This window comes from Drosophila bipectinata, chromosome 3R (assembly GCF_030179905.1).
Source record: "Drosophila bipectinata strain 14024-0381.07 chromosome 3R, DbipHiC1v2, whole genome shotgun sequence".
In the NCBI taxonomy this organism is placed as follows: Eukaryota; Metazoa; Arthropoda; class Insecta; order Diptera; family Drosophilidae; genus Drosophila; species Drosophila bipectinata.
In genome coordinates this window covers 21,814,343-21,837,361 of record NC_091739.1, presented here as the reverse complement: position 1 = coordinate 21,837,361, position 23,019 = coordinate 21,814,343, and the positions used below count along the sequence as shown (strand labels likewise).

The 23,019-nt window shown below is 36.4% G+C and overlaps 11 protein-coding genes and 1 pseudogene across 21 annotated transcripts in view; 2 read left to right on the top strand and 10 right to left on the bottom strand.

Moving 5' to 3' along the window:
- smash (smallish) overlaps nucleotides 1-23,019 on the top strand; it is a 71,019-nt gene that overhangs the window by 30,400 nt on the left and 17,600 nt on the right. The window lies entirely within an intron of this gene.
- LOC122321541 (uncharacterized) lies at nucleotides 2,516-3,196 on the bottom strand. Its single transcript, XM_070280695.1, has 3 exons — nucleotides 3,124-3,196; nucleotides 2,755-3,065; nucleotides 2,516-2,699 (listed from the first exon to the last, which is right to left on the bottom strand). The coding sequence occupies exons 1-3, from the start codon at nucleotides 3,194-3,196 to the stop codon at nucleotides 2,532-2,534; spliced, it is 552 nt and encodes a 183-aa protein (XP_070136796.1). The 3' UTR covers nucleotides 2,516-2,531.
- On the bottom strand, nucleotides 3,205-4,846 carry LOC122321540 (uncharacterized). Its single transcript, XM_043211683.2, has 3 exons — nucleotides 4,763-4,846; nucleotides 3,624-3,941; nucleotides 3,205-3,567 (listed from the first exon to the last, which is right to left on the bottom strand). Exons 1-3 carry the CDS (start codon nucleotides 4,844-4,846, stop codon nucleotides 3,409-3,411), a joined length of 561 nt encoding a protein of 186 aa, XP_043067618.1. The 3' UTR covers nucleotides 3,205-3,408.
- LOC108122557 (uncharacterized) lies at nucleotides 5,277-5,911 on the bottom strand. Its single transcript, XM_017237187.2, has 2 exons — nucleotides 5,492-5,911; nucleotides 5,277-5,435 (listed from the first exon to the last, which is right to left on the bottom strand). Exons 1-2 carry the CDS (start codon nucleotides 5,909-5,911, stop codon nucleotides 5,277-5,279), a joined length of 579 nt encoding a protein of 192 aa, XP_017092676.2.
- LOC122321539 (uncharacterized) lies at nucleotides 6,911-8,394 on the bottom strand. Its single transcript, XM_070280694.1, has 3 exons — nucleotides 8,326-8,394; nucleotides 7,126-7,443; nucleotides 6,911-7,069 (listed from the first exon to the last, which is right to left on the bottom strand). The coding sequence occupies exons 1-3, from the start codon at nucleotides 8,392-8,394 to the stop codon at nucleotides 6,911-6,913; spliced, it is 546 nt and encodes a 181-aa protein (XP_070136795.1).
- LOC108122561 (uncharacterized) lies at nucleotides 9,063-10,762 on the bottom strand (annotated as a pseudogene).
- LOC108122563 (uncharacterized) lies at nucleotides 10,467-13,110 on the bottom strand. Of its 3 annotated transcripts, XM_070281959.1 has the most exons (6): nucleotides 13,061-13,110; nucleotides 12,669-12,760; nucleotides 12,299-12,616; nucleotides 11,242-11,559; nucleotides 10,983-11,181; nucleotides 10,515-10,583 (listed from the first exon to the last, which is right to left on the bottom strand). In XM_070281959.1, exons 2-5 carry the CDS (start codon nucleotides 12,732-12,734, stop codon nucleotides 11,023-11,025), a joined length of 861 nt encoding a protein of 286 aa, XP_070138060.1. In that variant the 5' UTR covers nucleotides 12,735-12,760; nucleotides 13,061-13,110; the 3' UTR covers nucleotides 10,515-10,583; nucleotides 10,983-11,022. The 3 variants fall into 3 exon arrangements, with proteins under 3 accessions (XP_070138059.1, XP_070138060.1, XP_043067616.1); XM_070281958.1 differs by having other exon boundaries at nucleotides 10,467-11,181; nucleotides 13,061-13,109; XM_043211681.2 differs by lacking the exons at nucleotides 10,515-10,583; nucleotides 12,299-12,616; nucleotides 12,669-12,760; nucleotides 13,061-13,110 and adding an exon at nucleotides 11,628-12,047 and having other exon boundaries at nucleotides 11,023-11,181.
- On the bottom strand, nucleotides 12,871-14,432 carry LOC108122560 (uncharacterized). The gene is made up of 3 exons (XM_070281960.1): nucleotides 14,234-14,432; nucleotides 13,244-13,561; nucleotides 12,871-13,183 (listed from the first exon to the last, which is right to left on the bottom strand). Exons 1-3 carry the CDS (start codon nucleotides 14,303-14,305, stop codon nucleotides 13,025-13,027), a joined length of 549 nt encoding a protein of 182 aa, XP_070138061.1. The 5' UTR covers nucleotides 14,306-14,432; the 3' UTR covers nucleotides 12,871-13,024.
- On the bottom strand, nucleotides 14,945-15,504 carry LOC108122565 (uncharacterized). The gene is made up of 2 exons (XM_017237194.2): nucleotides 15,181-15,504; nucleotides 14,945-15,124 (listed from the first exon to the last, which is right to left on the bottom strand). The coding sequence occupies exons 1-2, from the start codon at nucleotides 15,502-15,504 to the stop codon at nucleotides 14,945-14,947; spliced, it is 504 nt and encodes a 167-aa protein (XP_017092683.2).
- On the bottom strand, nucleotides 15,980-16,526 carry LOC108122616 (uncharacterized). Its single transcript, XM_017237293.2, has 2 exons — nucleotides 16,209-16,526; nucleotides 15,980-16,144 (listed from the first exon to the last, which is right to left on the bottom strand). The coding sequence occupies exons 1-2, from the start codon at nucleotides 16,524-16,526 to the stop codon at nucleotides 15,980-15,982; spliced, it is 483 nt and encodes a 160-aa protein (XP_017092782.2).
- LOC108122615 (uncharacterized) lies at nucleotides 16,861-17,639 on the bottom strand. Its single transcript, XM_017237292.3, has 3 exons — nucleotides 17,511-17,639; nucleotides 17,126-17,443; nucleotides 16,861-17,074 (listed from the first exon to the last, which is right to left on the bottom strand). Exons 1-3 carry the CDS (start codon nucleotides 17,577-17,579, stop codon nucleotides 16,910-16,912), a joined length of 552 nt encoding a protein of 183 aa, XP_017092781.3. The 5' UTR covers nucleotides 17,580-17,639; the 3' UTR covers nucleotides 16,861-16,909.
- On the top strand, nucleotides 20,404-21,133 carry LOC108122566 (uncharacterized). The gene is made up of 3 exons (XM_070282067.1): nucleotides 20,404-20,516; nucleotides 20,570-20,887; nucleotides 20,946-21,133. Exons 1-3 carry the CDS (start codon nucleotides 20,454-20,456, stop codon nucleotides 21,108-21,110), a joined length of 546 nt encoding a protein of 181 aa, XP_070138168.1. The 5' UTR covers nucleotides 20,404-20,453; the 3' UTR covers nucleotides 21,111-21,133.

Here is a 23,019-nt window from a genome sequence, read left to right as displayed (position 1 = left end):
CTTTCCTTCTTGTAGACCTTGGCATGAATGTTAATCGAATAAGCCGGGTGAAGAACGGTACCGTTCGCATTCAAAATCACCTTATCCCGACTGACTGCCTTCAATCGGCAGTAATGAAAAACAAGAAAGCAAAGCTAACTTCGGGCGGAGCCGAAGTTTATATACCCTTGCAGCTATAACCGGATATATATCGCAAACATCGGATATAGTTGGCCGATCCTTATGATTACATCATAATAAAACCAATTAATTACAATAAAGAATCTAAAAAAAAGTCCCAAGCTTCTATCTTCAAAAATTCGAAAGTTGATATTTCTACCAAATACCATTTCCGATCGTTCAGTTATATGTCAGCTATAAGATATAGTCAACCGATCGTTATGAAATTTGGTAGATCGGATTGACTGACCAAAAATAGAATGTGTACCAAGTGCCAGCTTTCTATCTTCAAAAACACGAATGTTGGGTCATTTCCGATCGTTCAGTTATATGGCAGCTATAGGATATAGTCGGCCGATCCTAATGAAATTTTGTAGGTCGGATTAACTGGCCAAAAATATAATCTGTACCAAGTTCCAGCTTTCTATCTTCAAAAACACGAAAGTTGGGTCATTTCCGATCGTTCAGTTATATGGCAGCTATAAGATATAGTCGGCCGATCCTTATGAAATTTGGCATGTCGTATTATTTTGCCAAAAATAGCTCTCATGTCAATAGCTCTCATGAACTCTCTAACTCTAAAAACACCAAAGTTATACCATTTCCGATCAATCAGTTATATCCCGGCCGTTCCGACTTATATACTGCGTGCAAAGGAAAGAAGGGTGTGTGCAAAGTTTCAAGACGATAGCTTTAAAACTGAGAGACTAGTTTGCGTAGAAACAGACAGACGGACAGACGGACAGACGGACAGACGGACAGACGGACATGCTCATATCAACTCAGGAGGTGATCCTGATCAAGAATATATATACTTTATAGGGTCGGAGATGTCTCCTTCACTGCGTTGCACACTTTTGGACAAAATTATAATACCCTCTGCAAGGGTATAATGAACCAAGACTCGTTATAGCTCTTACAGACAATGTTTGTAAACTTAAACACCACGGCTTCCTAAAAAACATACACTTATACCATAAACTACGTCCAAATACGAACATTCTTACTCCAAAGAAGGATCTTCTTATTTGAAAAGCCATTAATATGGCGCAGTAAAATGCGAACCGCATTTTAAGGCCGGTATTATGCAAATGATCTACGAGAATGACTCAATTTTTTGGTCTGTCGAGTCTTATAAAAGTAAAACAGAGCAAGACTCAAAATTAAGGTATACATATGTGCTAAAATTAATTGGCATTCATGGGCAATAGTATAGAAAAAATTGTTCTATACTTTGTAATTTTGTGAACAATATAATTCGAAAATAATAGTCCGATTAAGACGCGAATAATAAAGCTTGGCCATACTCCAAATGATAAAAGGTTTTTATTTCAATGTTTTTGTTTCGTACTAATTTTTCGATTAAAATACGTGTTACTTTTAATGTCGAAGATCTTCTGTGTATGTAAAACTCACGTTTGTGTCAAAAATGAGTTTTTTTTTTAAAATACCATCTAATTGCAAGCATGTAGTCCCCACTTGGGATAGGAAGCATTACTAGTTCAGGTCTTAAATAAAAGCCCCGTACATCCTGCAGACCCTTAATACAAATAACATTATAGATCAAATTTCTAGAGTATGTATGAGCACTTACCACATAAGGACAGGTGTGGTTAATATTGGAAAATTCTTTGAACAAACTATAAACGATTTTGGCGATAGGATCATAACTTTTCTTTACAAAACGACAGGCATCAACTTTGGTTTCGATTATCCATGGCTTGTATCCATTTGCTTTTTTGAAAACCTTGCCGTGGACCATGATGGAGTCCGCTGGATAAAGAATTGTTCCATTCATGTTCAAGATCACCTTATCCCGACTGACTGCCTTCAGCCGGCAGTTATGAAAGATGAACCAGGATTCATTGTAGCTCAAACATGCAAAGTTTGTGAACTTGAACACCACGGCTTCCTAAAAAAACAGATGAATACATTTCGCAAAGGCTTTGCAAAGGTTATACACGTCTTACACTTATAAAGGGTGTTCTTATTTGAAAAGACAACAACAAAACGGAAAACAGAGATATAAACCGCATGGTACAGCCGATATTTCCCAAGTGATCTCAGGAAGTGATAGAATTGGTCGGCCAGCCGAGTCATTTGGCAACAAAAAAGACAGTGCTTTTAGATGTGATTCCTATCTTTATGTTCGGAATGAAGGTATATTTAAATTAATGGAATTTTAAAAGTTATAAGCACGGAAAAATACTTTATTTTTGGAAATTTGGTGAAAATGCGTTCTATAAAATACATTTATTGCGAAACCTTTTAAGCTCTTCAATCCATAATACTGTCATTTCAGTAATACCTTTTTAATTAAGAATTGTATTTTACTGTTTGACAATAATTACTTTTTAATGAAGAATCGTATTTTACGATTTAGCTAGAACAAGATCTTCCACCAAGGAAAAACTTGCGTTTGTATCGAATTGTAATTTTTCATCAAAATGCCATCGTAAGGCTAAAAGGTAATCACCAGAAGGAAACGGAAGAAGTAGTCTGTCATATCGCAGATAAAAGTTCTTTAGAATTTGTTGTCCCTGAAAAACCAAAGAATTTGTTCAACTTATGTCTTATCGTTAAAGGATAACCTACCATATACGGACAGGTATGGTTCATGTTGGAAAATTCCTTAAAAAGCCCATAAATAACTCTTCCAAACGCGTCGTACCTATTTCGAACAAATCTGCATGCATCGAGAGATCCGTTTACTACCCAGGGCTTGTATCCGCTGGCCTTTTTGAAAATCTGGTAGTATAACCTGATGCGGTAGGCTGGTTGCAAAATAATTCCATTCATGTTAAATACAACCTTGTCTCGACCCACGGCTTTCAGACGGCAATTGGTGAAAACAAACCAAGATTCGTTATAGGTGCCACACACAAAATTAGTGAATTTAAAAACCACTGCATGCTAAGAGATTGACTTTTTAATAAATCCAGAAAGAATATTTATGCAACTTACGATATTTGAAAAATATATCCCGAGGAATATTGTAAGTAGGTAGGCTTAAGTAAGTAAGTAGGCTTAACCTCATAGTGCTTTAGATGGAACTACACAATATATTTTTGAGCTTAAGCTATATAATCATGAATACAATAACATAACCGGTTTAGTGATTTTAATCTGAATAGAGTAATTTTTTGCTTGATCGGGCCTTTTATTTTAAAAACGTAGGCTTAATATAGCGTATCCTATTGAAGAAAAAAATTTTAATTGTGTTAATAACATTTTACTGTCATAAAAAACTCAAGCGTGAAGATCCTCGGTGAATACAAAACTAACATTTGTATCAAAAGTAAGCTTGTTGTGTAAATACCACCTTGTCATCAGCATGTAATCACCACTGGGAGCGGGAAGACCCATTATTTCAGGCCTCAAATAAAAGCCCCGTACATCCTGCAGACCCTAAACACCAATTACATTAAATATTTGTTCAATACTGTGGAGAAAACAATCCTCACCACATATGGACAGGTGTGGTTAATATTGGAAAATTCTTTGAAGAGACCATACACAATTTTGGCGAAGGGATCATAACTTTTTTTCAGAAAACGACAGGCATCCACTTTGGTGTCAATCAACCATGGCTTATATCCGTTTGCCTTTTTGAATACCTTGAAGTGGATCATGATGGAGTACGCTGGATGAAGAATTGTTCCGTTCACGTTTAAGATCACCTTATCGCGACTGACTGCCTTCAGCCGGCAGTTATGAAAGATGAACCAGGATTCATTGTAGCTCAAACATACAAAGTTTGTAAACTTAAACACCACGGCTTCCTAAAAAAAACAGATGAATAAATTTCGCAAAGGCTTTGCAAAGTTTGTACACGTCTTACACTTAAAAAATGTGTTCTTATTTGAAAAGCCAACAACAAAGCAGAAAACAGAGATATAAACCTCATTGTAAAGCCGATATTTCCCAAGTGATCTGAGGAATTGATAGAATTTGTCGGCCAGCCGAGTCATTTGGCAATAAAACAGACATTGGCCTTAGATGTGATTCCTATCTTCATGTTCGGAATGAAGCTATATTTAAATTAATGGAATTTTAAAAGTTATAAGCACGACTTTATTAAACACTTTATTTTTTTTGGAAATTTGGGAAAAATGTTTAAAATACAGGTTTAAAATACATTTATTGCGAAACCTTATAAACTCTTCAATACATAATACTGTCATTGCAGTAATAACTTTTTAATTAAGAATTGTATTTTACTGTTTGACAACAATAACTTGTTAATGAAGAATCGTATTTTACAATTTAGCTAGAACAAGATCTTCCACCAAGGAAAAACTTGCGTTTGTATCGAATTGTAATTTTTCATCAAAATGCCATCGTAAGGCTAAAAGGTAATCACCAGAAGGAAACGGAAGAAGTAGTCTTTCATATTTCAGATAAAAGTCCTTTAGAATTTGCGGTCCCTAAAAGACAAGAAAATGTGTGGAATTTCTTGTATATATTTTCAAGGAAAACCTACCATATACGGACAGGTATGGTTAATGTTGGAAAATTCCTTAAAAAGCCCATAAATAACTCTTCCAAACGCGTCGTACCTATTTCGAACAAATCTGCATGCATCGAGAGATCCGTTTACTACCCAGGGCTTGTATCCGCTAGCCTTTTTGAATATCTGGTAGTACAACCTGATGCGGTAGGCTGGCTGCAGAATAGTTCCATTCATGTTAAATACAACCTTGTCTCGACCCACGGCTTTCAGACGGCAATTGGTGAAAACAAACCAAGATTCGTTATAGGTGCCACACACAAAATTAGTGAATTTAAAAACCACTGCATGCTAAGAGATAGACTTTTAAATAAAGCGTGAAAGAATATTTATGCAACTTACAATATTTGAAAAATATATCCCGAGGAATAGGAGTGTAAGCAGGCTTGACCTCATAGTGCTTTAGATGGAACTAAACATTATATATTTGAGCTTAACCTATATAATCATGAATACGATAAGATAAACGGTATGGTAATTTTAATCTGAATAGAGTAATTTTTTGCTTGATCGGACCCATTAATTTAAAAACGTGGGCTTAATATAGCGTAACCTATTGAAGCAAATAGTTTAATTGTGTTAATAACCTTATACTGTCATAAAAAACTCAAGCGTGAAGATCCTCGGTGAATACAAAACTAACATTTGTGTCAAAAGTAAGCTTGTTGTGGTAATACCACCTCATCATCAGCATGTAATCACCGCTGGGAGCGGGAAGACCTACTAATTCATACCTCAAATAAAAGCCCCGTACATCCTGTAGACCCTGAACATTAACAACATTAAATAATAGTTCAATAATATTGAGTAAACAAACCTTACCACATATGGACAGGTGTGGTTAATATTGGAAAACTCTTTGAAGAGACCATAAACTAGTTTGGCGATGGGATCATAACTTTTCTTGAGAAAACGACAGACATCAACTTTGGTTTCAATTATCCATGGCTTATATCCATTAGCCTTTTTAAATACCTTAGCGTGGACCATGATGGAGTACGCCGGATGCAGAATTGTTCCGTTCACGTTTAAGATCACCTTATCCCGACTGACTGCCTTCAGCCGGCAGTTATGAAAGATGAACCAGGATTCATTGTAGCTCAAACATACAAAGTTTGTAAACTTAAACACCATGGCTTCCTTAAGAAAAAATTTTATATCTTTCATACACAAAGGTATTACCCGTCTTACATTAAGAAGGATCTCCAATAATATAGCAAAGAACAAATACATGAACTGCATTGTAATACCGATATTTTGCAAGTGATCCACGGGAAAGACAGTTTTTGGGTATTGACAGTAAAATTGATTTTGGATATAAAACAAAGGCTCATTCATTTAGATGGGACTAAGCTTTATATATTTTCACTTCGGATATAAAATGCGAGCGATTTTAAACTAAATAGACCAATTTTTTGTTTGATTGTTCCTTTGGTTATAAAAATTTAGTCTTAATATAGCGTAACCTATTAATGGAAACGGTGCAATTTTATTAATACCTCTATACCCCCACAGAAAACATTCCTTTTTAAAACATTCGTACGAAATAATATTTGCACATGAAATATTTTTTAAAATTCAACCGCGAAGATCCTCGGTGAATACAAAACTTACATTTGTGTCCAAAGTAACCTTGTTGTGGTAATACCACCTCATCATCAGCATGTGTAAGTAAGTAAGAACAACTGTTCCGTTTATGTTTAAGATCACCTTATCCCGACTGACTGCCTTCAGCCGTCAGTTATGAAAAATAAACCAAGATTCATTGTAGCTCAAACATACAACGTTTGTAAACTTGAACACCACGGCTTTTTTGGCACGCAAAGGTATTACCCGTCTTACACTAAATAGGGATCTCCTTATTTTAAAAACAAACAATATAGCGAAGAACAAAGATATGAACCGCATTGTAAAACCGATATTTTGAAAGTGATTTACGAGGGAGACGGTTTTGATTATTGGAAGTAAAATGGCTTTTGTAAATAAAATAGAGGGACATTTAGATGAAACTTCATATATTCATATATTTCCGCTTGGGCTTTACAATCAGAAATCCGATAAGAGGTAAAAGGTATAGTGATTTTAATCTGAATGGAGTAATTTTTGGCTTGATCAGCCCATTCATTTTAAAAACGTGGGATTTAATATATCGTAACCTATTAATGGTAACAGTGCAATTGTATTGACAGCTCTATAATGCCAAATAAAAAATGCCCTGTAACATGTTCGAATATTTAAAAATCAACCGTGAAGATCCTCGGTGAAAACAAAACTAACATTGGTGTCAAAAATAAGCTTGTTGTGTAAATGCCATCTCATCATCAGCATGTAATCGCCGCTGGGAAAGGGAAGAAATAATAATTCAGGCCTCAAATAAAAGCCCTGTACAATCTGTGGACCCTAAAAACCAATAACATTCAATAAATATCAAATGCTTTGGACAATGCTTGACTTACAACAAATGGACAGCTGTGGTTCATATTGGAGAATTCTTTGAAGAGACCATAAACTATTTTGGCGAAAGGATCATAACTTTTCTTGAGAAAACGACAGACATCAACTTTGGTTTCAATTATCCATGGCTTATATCCACTTGCCTTTTTGAATACCATGGCGTGGTTCATGACGGAGTAAGTCGGTTGAAGAAGTGTTCCATTCATGTTCAATATCACCCTATCCCGACTGACTGCCTTCAGCCGACAGTTTTGAAAGATGAACCAGGATTCGTTGTAGCTCGAACATGCAAAGTTTGTAAACTTGAACACGACTGCTTCCTAAGAAAACAATGGTTATATCTTTCAATGGATGCAATGGTATATCCGTCTTACGCCAAATGAGGGTCTTCTTATTCGAAATGCCAAAAATATAGCGAAGAACAAAGATGTGAGCCGCATTGTAAAACCGATGTTTTGCAATTAATCTACGGGAGTGAAACAATTTTTGGTTTTGGTAACAAAACAGAGGTGCTTTTAAATGGAATTAAACTTTATATATTTCCGTTTAGGCCTGTTATCATAAATACGATAGGACATAAACGGAATAGTGTTTTCAATTTATATAGAGTAATTGTTTGCTTGATCAGTCCAATCGTTTTAAAAACGTGGAGTTAATAAAGCGTAACCTATTAAAGGAAATAGTGCAATTGTTAATAATTGCAATAGCTCTATACCGCCATATAAAAACTGCCTTGTTTCGAGAACAAATTCTATTCAGGCGTGAAGATCCTCGGTCAACACAAAACTAACATTTGTGTCAAAAGTAAGCTTGTTGTGGAAAAACCACCTTAACATCAGCATGTAATCGCCGCTGGGAGCGGAAAGACCTAATAATAATTAAGGTCTCAGATAAAATCCCATCACATACTGCAGGCCCTGAAATTAGATACATCACTAAATATAACATATTCTTAAAATAAAACATCTCACCACAAAAGGGCAGGGGTGGTCAAAGTTTGAAAATTCCTTAAATTGATTATATACCAGTTTTATAAATGGGTCATAACTTTTGACGACAAATCGACAGACATCGATTTTCGACTCAAATAGCCATGGCTTGTAGCCGTTTTCACGTTTGAATATCTTTGTGTGAACATTGATTTTATGGACGGGATGAAGAACAGTTCCATTAAGGTTTAAAACAACCTTGTTTCGACTAACTGCCTTTAGACGACAGTGATGGAAAAGGAACCAGGTCTCGTTATAGCTCACACAGACGGCGTTGGTCATCTTAAAGACCACGGCATCCTAAAAAGGAACAAATTATATCACATAATATTTGAACCAAAAACAAGAAAGGAAAGCTAACTTCGGGCGGAGCCGAAGTTGATATATTTTTGCAGTTAAAACCGATCCTTATGATTACACTATGCAAATATCAACTTTCTTATTTTTGAAGATAGAAGCTTGGGACTTTTTTTAGATTTTTTATTTTAGTTAATTGGTTTTATTATGATGTGTTCATAAGGATCGGCCAACTATATCCGATGTTTGCGGTATATATCCGGTTTTAACTGCAAGGGTATATAAACTTCGGCTCCGCCCGAAGTTAGCTTTCCTTTCTTGTTTTTTTTTAACATCGAAATAATAATTTTCGGAATAAGTACTGACAACTAAATGTTTTTTTTTAAATGCCAATCATCTAAAAAGGTAGTCGAATTCAAACTGTATTTAGATGGAACTAAGCCTTATATAATATATTTCCGCTTAAGCTTCAGAATCATGCGAGCGATTTTAAACTGAATAGAATAAAATGTTCTTCATCGGTGCATTAGTTTTAAAAACGTAAACTTAATGGAGCCCAACCTTGGACTCTAAGGAAATAATTAAATTTAATTAATTGCTGTACACCGTCCCATTAAAAAGACATAATTTCATGTACGAATATTATTTAAAAATCAACCGTGAAGATCCTCGGTGAACACAAAACTAACATTTGTGTCAATTGTAAGCTTGTTGTCCAAATGCCATCTCATCATCAGCATGTAATCGCCGCTGGGAAAAGGAAGAAATAGTAGTTCAGGCCTCAAATAAAAGTCCTGTAAAATCTGTGGACCCTAAAAATCAATAACGTTAAATGATAGTCAAATACTGAGTGCAATGCACGACTTACAACAAATGGACAGGTGTGGTTCATATTGGAAAAATCTTTGAAGAGACCATATACAATTTTGGAGATAGGGTCATCATTTTTTTCAGAAAACGACAGATGTTAACTTTGGTTTCAATTATCCATGGCTTATAACCATTTGCTTTTTTGAATACCTTGAAGTGGGCCATGAACAAGTTAGTCGGATGAAGAAATGTTCCATTCATGTTCAATATCACCCTATCCCGACTGACTGCCCTCAGTCGGCATTTTTTAAAGATGAACCAGGACTCATTGTAGCTCAAACATGCAAAGTTTGTAAACTTGAACACGACTGCTTCCTAAAAAAAAAAAAAGGGTTAATATATTTCTTAATGCAAAGGTATATCCGTTTTACACTAAATGAGGGTCTTCTTATTCGAAATGCCAATAATATAGCGAAGAACAAAAACATGAACCGCGTTGTAAACCCCATATTTTGCAAATGATCTACGGGAGCGACAATTTTTAGTTATTGGAAGTAAAATTGCTTTTGTAAATAAAACAGAGGGACATTTTGGTGGAACTAAGCTTTATGTATTTCCCCTTGGGCCGTAGAATCATCGGATAAGAGGTAAACGGTATAGTGATTTTCATCTGAATAGAGTAATTTTTTGCTTGATCACTCCATTTATTTAAAAAATATTGGCTTTATACATTGTATTGGCTTTTATTAATGAAAATAGTGCAATTGTATTAATAGCTCTATACTGCCACATAAAAAATGCCCTATCTCATGTACGAATATTATTTAAAATTCAACCGTGAAGATCCTCGGTGAATACAAAACTAACATTTGTGTCAAAAATAAGCTTGTTGTGTAAATGCCACCTCATCATCAGCATGTAATCGCCGCTGGGAAAGGGAAGATATAATAGTTCAGGCCTTAAATAAAAGCCCTGTACAATCTGTGGACCCTAAATATCAATAATATTAAATAATAGTCAAATACTGTGGGGAATGCACAACTTACAACAAATGGACATGTGTGGTTCATATTGGAAAAATCTTTGAAGAGACCATATACAATTTTGGCGATAGGATCATCATTTTTTTTCAGAAAGCGACAGATGTTAACTTTAGTTTCGACAATCCATGGCTTATATCCGTTTGCCTTTTTGAATACCTTGAAGTGGGCCATGACGACGTAAGTCGGACGAACAAGTGTTCCATTCATGTTCAATATCACCTTATCCCGACTGACTGCCTTCAGCCGGCAGTTTTGAAAGATGAACCAGGATTCGTTGTAGCTCGAACATGCAAAGTTTGTAAACTTGAACACCACGGCTTCCTAAAGAAAAAAAGGTTATATCTTTCATGATGAAAAGGCATACTCCTTCTTACACTAAATGAGGGTCTTTTTATTCGAAATGCCAATAACATCGCGCAGAACAAAGATGTGACCCGCATTTTAAAACCGATATTTTGCAATTGATCTACGGGTGTGAAACAATTTTTGGTTTTTGGCAACCAAACATAGGTGCATTTAGATGGAATTAAACTTAAGAAATTTCCGGTTCGGGTATATTATCATAAATACGATAAGATATAAAAGTAATAGTGTTTTCAATTTAAATAGAGTTATTTTTTGCTTGATCAGTCCATTATTTGTTTTAAAAACGTGGAGTTAATAAAGCGTAACCTATTAAAGGAAATAGTGCAATTGTTAATAATTGCAATTGCTCTATACCGCTATAAAAAAACTGCCTTGTTTCGAGAACAAATTCTATTCAAGCGTGAAGATTCTCCGTGAACACAAAACTAACATTTGTGTCAAAAGTAAGCTTGTTGTGGAAAAACCACCTCAACATCAGCATGTAATCGCCGCTGGGAATAGGTAAAATTAATAATTCAGGTCTTAAATAAAATCCCATCACATACTGCAGGCCCTGAAATTAGATAATTCACTAAATATTACATATTCATATTCTTATTAACAAACATCTCACCATAAAAGGGCAGGGATGATCAAAGTTTGAAAATTCCTTAAATAGATTAAATACTAGTTTTGAAAATGGGTCATAACTTGTAACGACAAATCGACAGACATCTACTTTCGTCTCAATTAGCCATGGCTTGTAACCGTTTTCTCGTTTAAATATCTTTGCGTGAACATTGATTTTATGGACGGGATGAAGAACAGTTCCATTAAGGTTTAAAACAACCTTGTTTCGACTAACTGCCTTTAGACGACAGTGATGGAAAATGAACCAGGTCTCGTTATAGCTCACACAGACGGCGTTGGTCATCTTAAAGACTACGGCATCCTAAAAAGGAACAAATTATATTACATATATATTTAAAAAAAAAAAAATACTTCGAGAAAAGTACCTACATTTTTATTCAGATGACTAACGAAAAATAGAATCACAAATAATCCTATGAAGACTATAGGACTTTCCATTGTGTTCCCTGATGAAAACTGAGACAAGTATTGCGAAAAATAGGATGATTTTGTACTGTCATTTTTTTTAACATCGAAATAATAATTTTCGGAATAAGTACTGACAACTAAATGTTTTTTTTTAAATGCCAATCATCTAAAAAGGTAGTCGAATTCAAACTGTATTTAGATGGAACTATATATAATATATTTCCGCTTAGGCTTCAGAATCATGCGAGCGATTTTAAACTAAATAGAATGATTTTTTTCTTGATCGGTGCACTAGTTTTAAAAACGTAAACTTAATGGAGCCCAACCTGAAACTCTAGGGAAATAGTGAAATTTCATTAATAGCTTTATACCGTTCCATTAAAAAGACATAATTTCATGTACGAATATTACTTAAAATTCAACCGTGAAGATCCTCGGTGAACACAAAACTAACATTTGTGTCAAAAACAAGCTTGTTGTGGTAATACCACCTCATCATCAGCATGTAATCACCACTGGGAGCGGGAAGAAACAATAGTTCAGGCCTTAAATAAAAGCCCTGTACAATCTGTGGACCCTGAATATCAATAACATTGAATAATAGTCCAATACTGTAGAAAAAAAAACCTTACCGCGTATGGACAGGTGTGGTTCATATTGGAAAATTCTTTGAAGAGACCATAAACAATTTTGCCGAAAGGATCATAACTTTTCTTCACAAATCGACAGACATCAACTTTAGTTTCAAATAACCATGGCTTATATCCATTGGCCTTTTTGAATACCTTGGCGTGGGCCGCGATGGAGTTCGCCGGATGAAGAATGGTTCCGTTCATGTTCAAGATCACCTTATCCCGACTGACTGCCTTCAGCCGGCAGTTATGAAAGATGAACCAGGATTCATTGTAGCTCAAACATACAAAGTTTGTAAACTTGAACACCACGGCTTCCTGAAGAAAATAAGGCTATATTTTTCGTATGAAAAGGTATTACTCGTCTTACACTAAATAGGGACCTCCTTATTTGAAAAACCAACAATATAGCAAAATACAAAAATATGAACCGCATTGTAAAACGGATATTGTGCAAGTGATCTACGGGAGAGACAGTTTTTGGTTATTGGCAGTAAAATTGCTTTTGGATATTAAACTAAGGTTCATTTAGATGGAACTAAGCTTTATATATTTTCGCTTAGGCTATAGAATCATGAAAGCGATTTTTAACAAAATAAAGTAATTTTTGCTTGAACGGTCCATTAGTTTTAAAAACGTTAACTTAATGGACCGTAACCTAGAAAACTAAGGAAATAGTACAATTGTATTAACAGCCTAATTTCAAGTAAAAATATTATTTAAAATTCAACCGTGAAGATCCTCGGTGAACACAAAACTAACATTTGTGTCAAAAGTAAGCTTGTTGTGAAAAAACCACCTCAACATCAGCATGTAATCGCCGCTGGGAAAAGGTAGAATTAATAATTCAGGTCTTAAATAAAATCCCATCACATACTGCAGGCCCTGAAATTAGATACTTCACTAAATATTACATATTCATATTCTTATTCATAAACATCTCACCATAAAAGGGCAGGGGTGATCAAAGTTTGAAAATTCCTTAAATAGATTAAATACTAGTTTTGAAAATGGGTCATAACTTGTGACGACAAATCGACAGACATCTACTTTCGTCTCAATTAGCCATGGCTTGTAGCCGTTTTCTCGTTTAAATATCTTTGCGTGAACATTGATTTTATGGACGGGATGAAGAACAGTTCCATTAAGGTTTAAAACAACCTTGTTTCGACTAACTGCCTTCAGACGACAATGATGGAAAAGGAACCAGGTCTCGTTATAGCTCACACAGACGGCGTTGGTCAACTTAAAGACCACGGCTTCCTGAAAAATAACAATATAATAATCCATAATTATTTGGGGTAAAAAAACAAACTCAATACTTTGAAAAAAGTACCTACATTTTTATTCAGATGACTAACGAAAAATAGTATCACGAATAATCCTATGAAGACTATACGACTTTCCATTGTGTTCCCTGATGCAAACTTAGACAAGTATTGCAAAAATAGGGTAATTTTATACAGTCATTATTATATTTAACATCGATATAATAATGATAAGCACTTAAAATTAACTGCTCTTTTTTTAAATGACAATTATCTGAAAAGGTAGTGGATTTAAATTTACGAGTTCTTTAATTTCTCCTGTAATTTGTTATAAGTCTATATAATGATACTATTTCTTCTATAAGGAGCTATAGCTCTTATAGATTATGATCAGCTTTATTACACGAGTGCTCAATAAATCAAATTATAACTAAATTATTTTGAAAAATTTTCTTCAAACGAAAAATAAATTCCCGAGGATATTCCAAGATCTGTAGAACAATTTAAATTACTGGAAAAGTACCATTTTATTAAAATTAAGTAGTCCCCAGAGGGAAGTGGAACCGGGATTTCCTCTGCAAACACCTGGACTCCCATTATAAAAACTGAACCCTGAAAAAGGCTTAAAAGAATGTGAAGCTGAACACTTTTTTGGGGGGAAACTTACCGAGTAAGGACAAGTATGGTTTAAATTAGAATGCTGTTTGAACCTGTTGAAAATGATGGCAGCTACCGGCATATAGGGATTTCTCAGAAACCTGCAGCCATCGAGGGTGAAGTTGTAAAGCCAAGGCTTGTAGCCACTCGCTCTTTTGAATATTTGGCCGTGAACTTTAGCTTTTCTTATTGTTTGAAGGAGCGTTACGTTGAAGTTGAGAGCCACCCAGTCCCTGCGAATGGCCTTTAACCGGCATTGGTGGACCACCAACCAGGATGGGTCCACAGAGCTGCACACAAAATTGGTGAACTTGAATTTGGACGCACTCTGAAAAGAATGACAATCCTTTGAGAGTCTGTTTGATCAAAAATTACTTGTTCTAACTCACGATTGTATCTTCATAAATTAAGAGACATAAAATCACCAAAAGTCGGGAAAAGCTTAAACGACTTTCCATTGTGTCCGCAGATGAAATAAAGTTATTTTGCTTTAAAAGTTGTTTTTATACTCAAAGTAAAATTATTTATATTTAGAAATAAAGATGATACAAATTTTTGTATAACAGTGCTCATTTTTGAAAGGTATAATTGTAATCGGTACTCGTTTAAGTGTAGAGTCATAATGAATCAAACAATTCTTATCAATATTTCCAGATTGTACTTTGAATTTTTAATAATTGAATGTTGAATATATAATTTAAACAGATTGTTATTAGTTCTTTTATATATAATGTTTATTATTTGTTTTGGAAAGATCCTCTGCAAAGGTGAAACTAATATTCGTGTCAAATTGAGGTCTCCGATCGAAATTCCATATAATAGCCAACATATAATCACCATTTGGTAAGGGACGAATTAATTTTTCAGGCCTCAAATAGAAACCCTGAAGTATCTGAGGTCCCTGAAAGGCAGTTTAATTACTAAATCATGTATTATTGGCTTAATTTGTTATCTTACCATGTATGGACAAGTGTGATTAATATTTGAGAATTCCTGGAATAAGCTGAAAATGATTTTTGCTACCGGATTGTAGTTTTGTTTTACGAATCTGCAGGTATCGATTCGGACGTTTACCAGCCAAGGCTTGTACCCATTATCCCTTTTATACAATATGAATTGGGTTAGGATCCTATTGGCTGGATAAAGGATTGTCCCGTTCATATTCAAAATGACTTTAGTGCGACTTATGGCTCTCAGGCGACATTCGTGGAACACGAACCAAGATCGATTGTAGCTTTCACATTGAAAGTTTGTGAACTTGAACACAACTGCCTCCTGCATAATACAATTCATAGTTTAAATAAACAAAATAGGGTATGGAAATCGTATCTTACACTCTGTTGGTAGCGATCCAATAAAATAAGACCTAGAACCGAAATTACAACAGTCGCGTGCCGCATTATGTAGCCTTCTGACGATTATTTTAGTTTCAGATAATTCATGATAAATGATAAGCCATACCACTTTTTTAAACATTTTTTTGCTTCAATGAATGCACAAATTGGCTTTATTAAGCGATTGCCTAAAATATACCCATATTGTATTATATACGCTTTATTGTATAATATATTATGTATCATAATTACTTAGCAATTATCCGAAGTAATTTACTTCAAACGAGAAGTATACGCCTGAGGGCAGTTCAGAAAAAAGAACGAGGTAATCCCCAGAGCGTACTGTTCCTATGAATTAATAGATCCCTAGAAGAGTTGTTTTAATATTTGTTCAGTACGGATTTTATTAGAAGACTGTACATCTATTCTTCGAACGAAAAGTAAATTCCCGAGGAGATTACAAGATCTGTGGACAAGTTTCGACTATTAGACAAGTACCATTTAATTAATATTAGGTAATCCCCAGAGGGAAGTGGAACTGGGATTGTCTCTGGGAAAATGTGAACACCCATAACATACACGGAGCCCTGAAAAAGTATTAATAACACAAATCAATTATTTTGGCTTTCCAGCTTATTGTTTGTAACTCGCCGAGTAGGGACACGTATGATTAAAATTCGAATTGTCCTTGAACATGCTGAAAACGAGGGCTGCAACTGGCACATAGGGTTTTCGGGCGAATCGGCAACCATCCAGGGAGATATTGTACAGCCAAGGCTTCCAGCCATTGGCTTTTTTGAACATTTGCCCGTGAATCCAAGCCTTTTTGACGGTTTGCAGGAGGGTCGCGTTGAAGTTAAGTACGGTCTTGTCCCTTCGGATGGCCTTCAACCGACATAGGTGAATTTCCAACCAAGATGGGTTCACCGAGTCGCACACTAAATTGGTGAACTTAAACTTGGATCCCATCTTTGTAATACATTTATATTTTTTTTAACACTGAATACTAATTTAAGGATAACTTGGTCTTGCTTACTATTTTGTGCTGATCAGCTATAAAATATATAGCCAGAAGGAGAACCAAGCTTTTTACGAATGTTCCCATGATGTCGGGCAATGTAGGTACAATGTTTATTTTTTTTTTGCTATAAAGACATTTTACGCTTGATAATTACTAGTTAATGATCATGCATTTGTTAATGTTTAAAAAGCATTTAAATATACTTATTTTAATATATCACAATTTAAACTTTTATCAAATTGTATTTCTTTAATTATAATTTATCTTAAGTCAGCTGTTGAAATGAAGTATAGTCCACTATTATTTTAGCGTTGTACCACAAACTATAATACTATTCGTCAAATGAAAAATAAATTCCCGTGGAAAGGACCAATTCGGTGGAAATATTTCGGCTATTAGAAAAGTACCATTTAAGTAAAATTAAGTAATCCCCAGAGGGAAGAGGAACTGGGATTGTTTCCGGGAACACGTGCACACCCATGACATAAACGATGCCCTGCAAAAAAAAACTTATTTTGAGCTTTACAGGATATTTTTGATAACTTACCGAGTAGGGACAGGAATGATTGAAATTGGAATTGTCCTTAAAAATACTAAAGACGAGGGCAGCTACTGGCACATAGGGATTCCGCACAAATCTGCAACCATCCACAGATATATTATAGAGCCAGGGCTTCCAGCCATTGGCTCTTTTGAACATTTGTCCGTGAATCTTGGCTTTTCTGATGGTTTGCAAGAGGGTCGCGTTGAAGTTGAGTATGGTCTTGTCCCTTCGAATGGCCTTTAATCGACATTGGTAGATCTCCACCCAAAATGGGTTCACTGAGTCACACACAAAGTTGGTAAACTTGAATTTGGCTGCATTCTGGGTCATATTTGTATTAAAATGTACGTCTTTAATTCCAATTTAAGGATTATGGGGCTTTACTTACGATTTTGTACTCATCGGCTACAAAATATAAAGCCAGAAAAAGAACCAAAATTGTTTTGCACGTTCCCATTGCGACAAGTTATGCAGATATAATGACTTTATTTAAAAAATTGTCATTAAGATATTTTTTCGCATGAGCAGATGCTTAAATAATACATTACGGTTGTTCAAATCAAGGTAGTCATTGGAAACTGATTTTAACTTTGTCATTTATCATTCTCTGGTGTTTTGCAATAGTATTATTAATATTTTTAATATTTATCAGAAAGTAAAGCCATGACTGTCAATTAAGTCATTAAAGTTGGTTTAAAGTTTATACTAAACTTACTTTGCTTTTATTTTAGGGAAATCAGTCTATAGAATCAGAGTCAGAATAAAACACGTGCCTATAAACTATTAGTTTTCATATGGATTTTGTCTTTTTTCGCTTTCAAGCTATATAGTTCGAGCCATATAGTCCCACTTGTATCCATGCTTATATTAGAACACGAACTCGACCAGTTCAGGGGAATGGCTGGCAACAATTAACCCATTCAATAGGCTCCAGAGCCCATTTGGAGTCAAAACCACGGACCCGAACAATGGAAATCTGGGGAACTGAGTGCTGTGGGGCCAGCGATGCGCATGAACATAAAGTTTAGTTTACTATATGTTGCATGTGTGCTGCACATGTGCAGCTTAGCCACCTGCAACCCGCAGGGGGTGGTGTAATGGTGGAGTAGTACCAGTCAGTCAGCTCGGGTTGCTGCCACATTTAGTTTAGTCTCAGTCCCGGATGAAGTGTTTCCACTGGCAGCTGCTGCGGCTGCCGAACTCACTCGCCACACATCATACAAACGACGACATTAGCCCCGAAACCTTAACACAATGGAAAATGGGCCTACGCATGCCTTGATTTTTGTTTACAGTCAGATACACTGTAAAAATCTATTAAATAGTACTAGACTATAAAGAAAGAAATCTTTGTAGAAAAATTCTGGAACCTCCTCTCTGAAAAAGACCATCGAAATGTTTTTGAAAATAATTCTGCAAGTCTGTAAATACTATGCCTGTATTTCTTTAAATCTACAAGACTTCTTCACTTCTCCATCACAAATTAAACATTCTGTCACGCCTTGAAACAAACTCGATTTATTAAGCCCAACTTTATCCATGTATGCAATTTTAATTTCAGCCACAGAATGTTCTTGGCAACCCTTTTCGTATTTCGGATTTTTTTGCTGTAAGTTTTCGGGGCTGGCCGGTGGGGCGTGTCCAATGGTTTTGGGTTTTGACTTTTGGTGGGTGTGTTCGAATTTAAATTTTTAGCATGTAACTCATTTTTAATGCAAATAAAATAATTTTTCGTTGAGCGTTGTTGGCACGCGAAATGGGTCAGCCGGCAGGGAAATACAAAGTGAGCGTGTGCCAGGTCGACGAGGGATTGATTAAATAAACCACCTATAGTCGGTAATATTAATGAAGAAATTCGAGTGTCCGACACTGGGAGTTCGAGTGGAGTTTCGATCGTGTCCGGGGGCGTTCGAGAGCTAATGAAGCGGAGTTCAGAGATCAGTTTCCGTTCGGCAGGGGCTTGAGGCTGAATCCAAACAAAAAAAAAACAGAAAAACAAAATGTTAAAGTAAGCAAAATCAAAAAATACCCGTACAAGACAGATGGCAAAACAATTTGCTGGCAATTTCAGGCAGCAAACAGCAGTTGGCCTAACATGCAACGTATCTAAGCGATACAGATACAAATACGCCAAAATTGAAATCGAATTGGCGCATAGAGTAGAGCCTGGGTCTTAGAATGCCATTGTGTCCGTATTCGTACATTGTTTGCTCTGCTTACTTGACTCGGCATTGGTTTTCCTTTCGTTCGCTCGATTTTTCGCAATTTTCCTGCTGATTTAGCAAATTTTGCTGACTTTTCAGGCCCCCTCTGGCTGCCTGGCTGGCTAGAGATAGAGACATGCATGTCACAAGCAAACAGTTACAAATTGCAACTCGATGCAAGAAGAATGTGCCATGATAAGTCAATAACTATTATTAACACACGGCGCGCAGTAACTCACAGGTTCCGATACAGATGCAGATACGTAGATGCTTAGATACAGATACTGTACATTTTCAATTGCCGCTGATTATATCTTTGTGGAGCGAAAGTGCATTTGGTGCCTTATCGATATTGAAATGTTAATGAACTGAAAATTTTGCGTGTCGAATTGTCGAACAGTTCGCGCTGGGTATAGTACGGTTTGTTGTCAGATCGCCCCTCAGATCGCGGCACCGTGATAATTGCCCAGACTATGCACAATGATATACCACTAACATGCCGCGATTGCTAGTGCCACTGTGATTGGAAAGGCAGCAACGAAAGACAACAAAGACCAAGACCAAATCACAGCCAAATCTGAAAACCCAGTCAAGACTTCACTTCACACTTCACTTTCCATTTTGTGCTTTTTGTATTCGGTTTTTTTCTGACGGCCACGCTTGAAAAATATTTCAATTAATGCAACAAAACAACATAAATCGAGTGGGCCAAATAAGAAATTGAGTGAGTCGTGGCTACAACAAAGGGTAAAAATAGATTTTCCATTTGCATTTTCTACATTTCAATCATTTGATCACGGCATCCATAGAATTACTATTCACATTTCCATTTACTTGCTGATTTTTGATTTCAATGTTGAGCCGAAAATATGCCATAAATTGCAGGCAATTGGCATGTGTTTGGGACGGCTTTTGATGATCTTGAATGTAGTTTTACAAAAAAATAATGCCTAAATAATATAAACACTGTTACCGGGTAACGTCATTTTTTAATTGCTTTATAAAACCCATTTTTTGATTACTTCTAATTGAATACTGATCGATTTTTGATCGAATACTCACTTATGGAATAAAATATGAAGTTTCATCGCTCAGTTTTGTAGTCAACTTCCAAGTGAGCCATTATAATGTGGTCGAGGGTCATTATTGGAATATTAGGAGAATTTTTTATACTTTTCAACCCACAATGTGTAAGGCAGTTAATCGAAAGTAAGGTGTCCTTCATTCATAGAAACATTTTCAGGAGGGCCTCGTATTTAAGTTTACCAACGTCGTCTGCAAGAGTCACAACCAGTCGTGGTTTGTATTTCATTATTGTCGTCTAAAGGCAGTTAGCCGTGAAAGGGTTGTGCTTAACATAAATGCAACGGCTCTCCACCCGGCATATGATATAACCTTTAAGGTCATCATTTTCAAAAAGGCCAATGGCTATAAGCCGTGGATTCTGCAGGGAACTATCGACGGGTGCCGGTACATGCGCAAGCCATACAATCCCGTCATAAGAATAGTCTTCGATCTGTTTAAGGAGTTTTCCAACATTAATCACACCTGCCCTTTTGTGGTATTAGAATGAATATTCAGATTAGATGATCTGGAAACTGACCAACTATGTATTACAGGGTCCTCAGGTGGTCAAGGACTTTTATTTGAGGCCGGAAGTGTTGCGGTTGCCCTTTCCTTCTGGAGATTACATGATGAGTGGCCAGTGGTACTTTGACAAGAAGCCCCAATTCGATACTAATGTTAGCTTCATGTACACCGAAGACCTCCTCAAGAGATCTTAAGATTACCTTGTTATATAATAAAATTTTGGGCAACCTTTCTCTGAGCAAGTGAAACCGATAGATGAAATGTGCGGGAATGTCGACGCTTTGGAATGGCGTGTCACCCAATCACCCATCAGGCCAATGTGCCTGATGTATCTTACGGATACGTGTAACACGAAGAAAATACCAGCCAGGCATTCATTGAAGCGGTCATGCCATGACCGACGTTGTTTCGATTTATGAGCCAGCCCACAACCCACGACATGATCCAGGGGGACGGATGGGCGTGTGGTTTGTTGGGGCTCGTCCCGGGGGTGGTGGCGGACTTGAGTGAACGATGGCTGCACATCAGCGACCACAAAACAAACGGCGACACTTTCAATTGCACGCCTCGAACTCAGACTCGGATTCGGATTCGGATACGGATTCGGGCTGAAGATTGAGACTGGAACTGGGAGACGTGGTCGCACTTTCTCGGTGTCGCGCTTTGATTTGTTTTCTTCGGGGTTTTCTTGCTTTATTTTTATGGCTTCTTTTGGCGCAACAATTTGAATGTCATTAGTGTCAGTGGCCGGCAGCTAACGGAGCTTGACACCAGCTCTTCCCCACCGCCCAGTGCACTTAAAAAAAAAGTTCCAGAAGTCTCAAAAACTATAAAGAACTATATTTAAGGAGGGCGGATCTTAGCAGAAAAGTAAAAGCCATATTAAGACCAAAATACTTTACCAAATCACTGCCTTTAAGGTTAGTTAGTCTTTGACTTCTCAGTGTGGTAATTTTCCCAAAGTCTCCACCCACTTTGTGATTTTTCTTTTTCACACTTTTCAACGACAACGTCCATCTGCGTGCCGCTGAACTACAATTTTAATTTAAAGTCACGTTAAACATTTATTACAATGCAACTTTTCACCTGGTCGGTCGGCTCTTTGCCAGCTTCGAGTTGCTCCACTTTTGGTTTTGTTACCGAATCGCGCTTGCCCGAAAGTGTCGCTACCTCCATTTTAATGCCCGGCAGATCATTAGCGTACCCTCCTGCCGCTCTTATCTAAGCGGCAACTACCCACTGTTGTTATTAGTTTTCCCTCTGGACTTGGCAAGTAGTTTCTCCAGTGGAAAACGAAAACGAGAAAGACAAACCCAACCCATTGTTCTGGTACAGACTAGGCCCTATGTAGTGCTCCACAATCTAGATTCCACTTGCCTGATAAGTTAATACTCTGGCTCTGCTCTGGCCTGCATTTGCTGCCCCTCTTTAGATCAAATCCCCGATAAATATTTAATTAGGCATTTTGCTTTTACAGAACGGTTCGGTTATTGTTTGTCCCTCGTCATCATCATCATCGTTTCCAAAGACAACGATCGTCTCTCTATAAGCCACAGAGCTCTGTTTGTTTTCGCATTAGATGATTGTAAACAATGTGCGAAGAAGCTTCCAGTTGTGATGGAGTGCCTGGGATTAAGGCTGCGATCTTGAGATCATGAAGATTGTCTTTAAAACTTTAAACTCACAAAAGCAATAAACATTTGGCGAATCGAGGAAATATCTTGAAGGCTCAACTAGGCTATATTAATTCATGAGAGTCTATGTTTCTATTTTTTAATGTTGGCACAAAAGTATATAATATTTACCAACTATGTAAACAAAAAATATTTTCTTTTAGTGACAAAGCCGTAAACTCACTTCCTCTTCAAAGAAATAATTTTCTCTTGTTTGATTATGTTTATTTGCTAAGCAAATACATTTTATGGATTAAATTCTTCAGACTCTGAGCAGAGTGATGAACTTCCTCCTCAAGACTCCTCAAAGCCTTTCCCTTGTTTGGCACACAAGACCCAGTACGGATCGCTGACTTTGGAGTTTGCCTTTGAAGTTGGCAGTTGCCGCCTTGAATCGGCTCTAACTGCGGCTGCTAATTAGCTATAACAG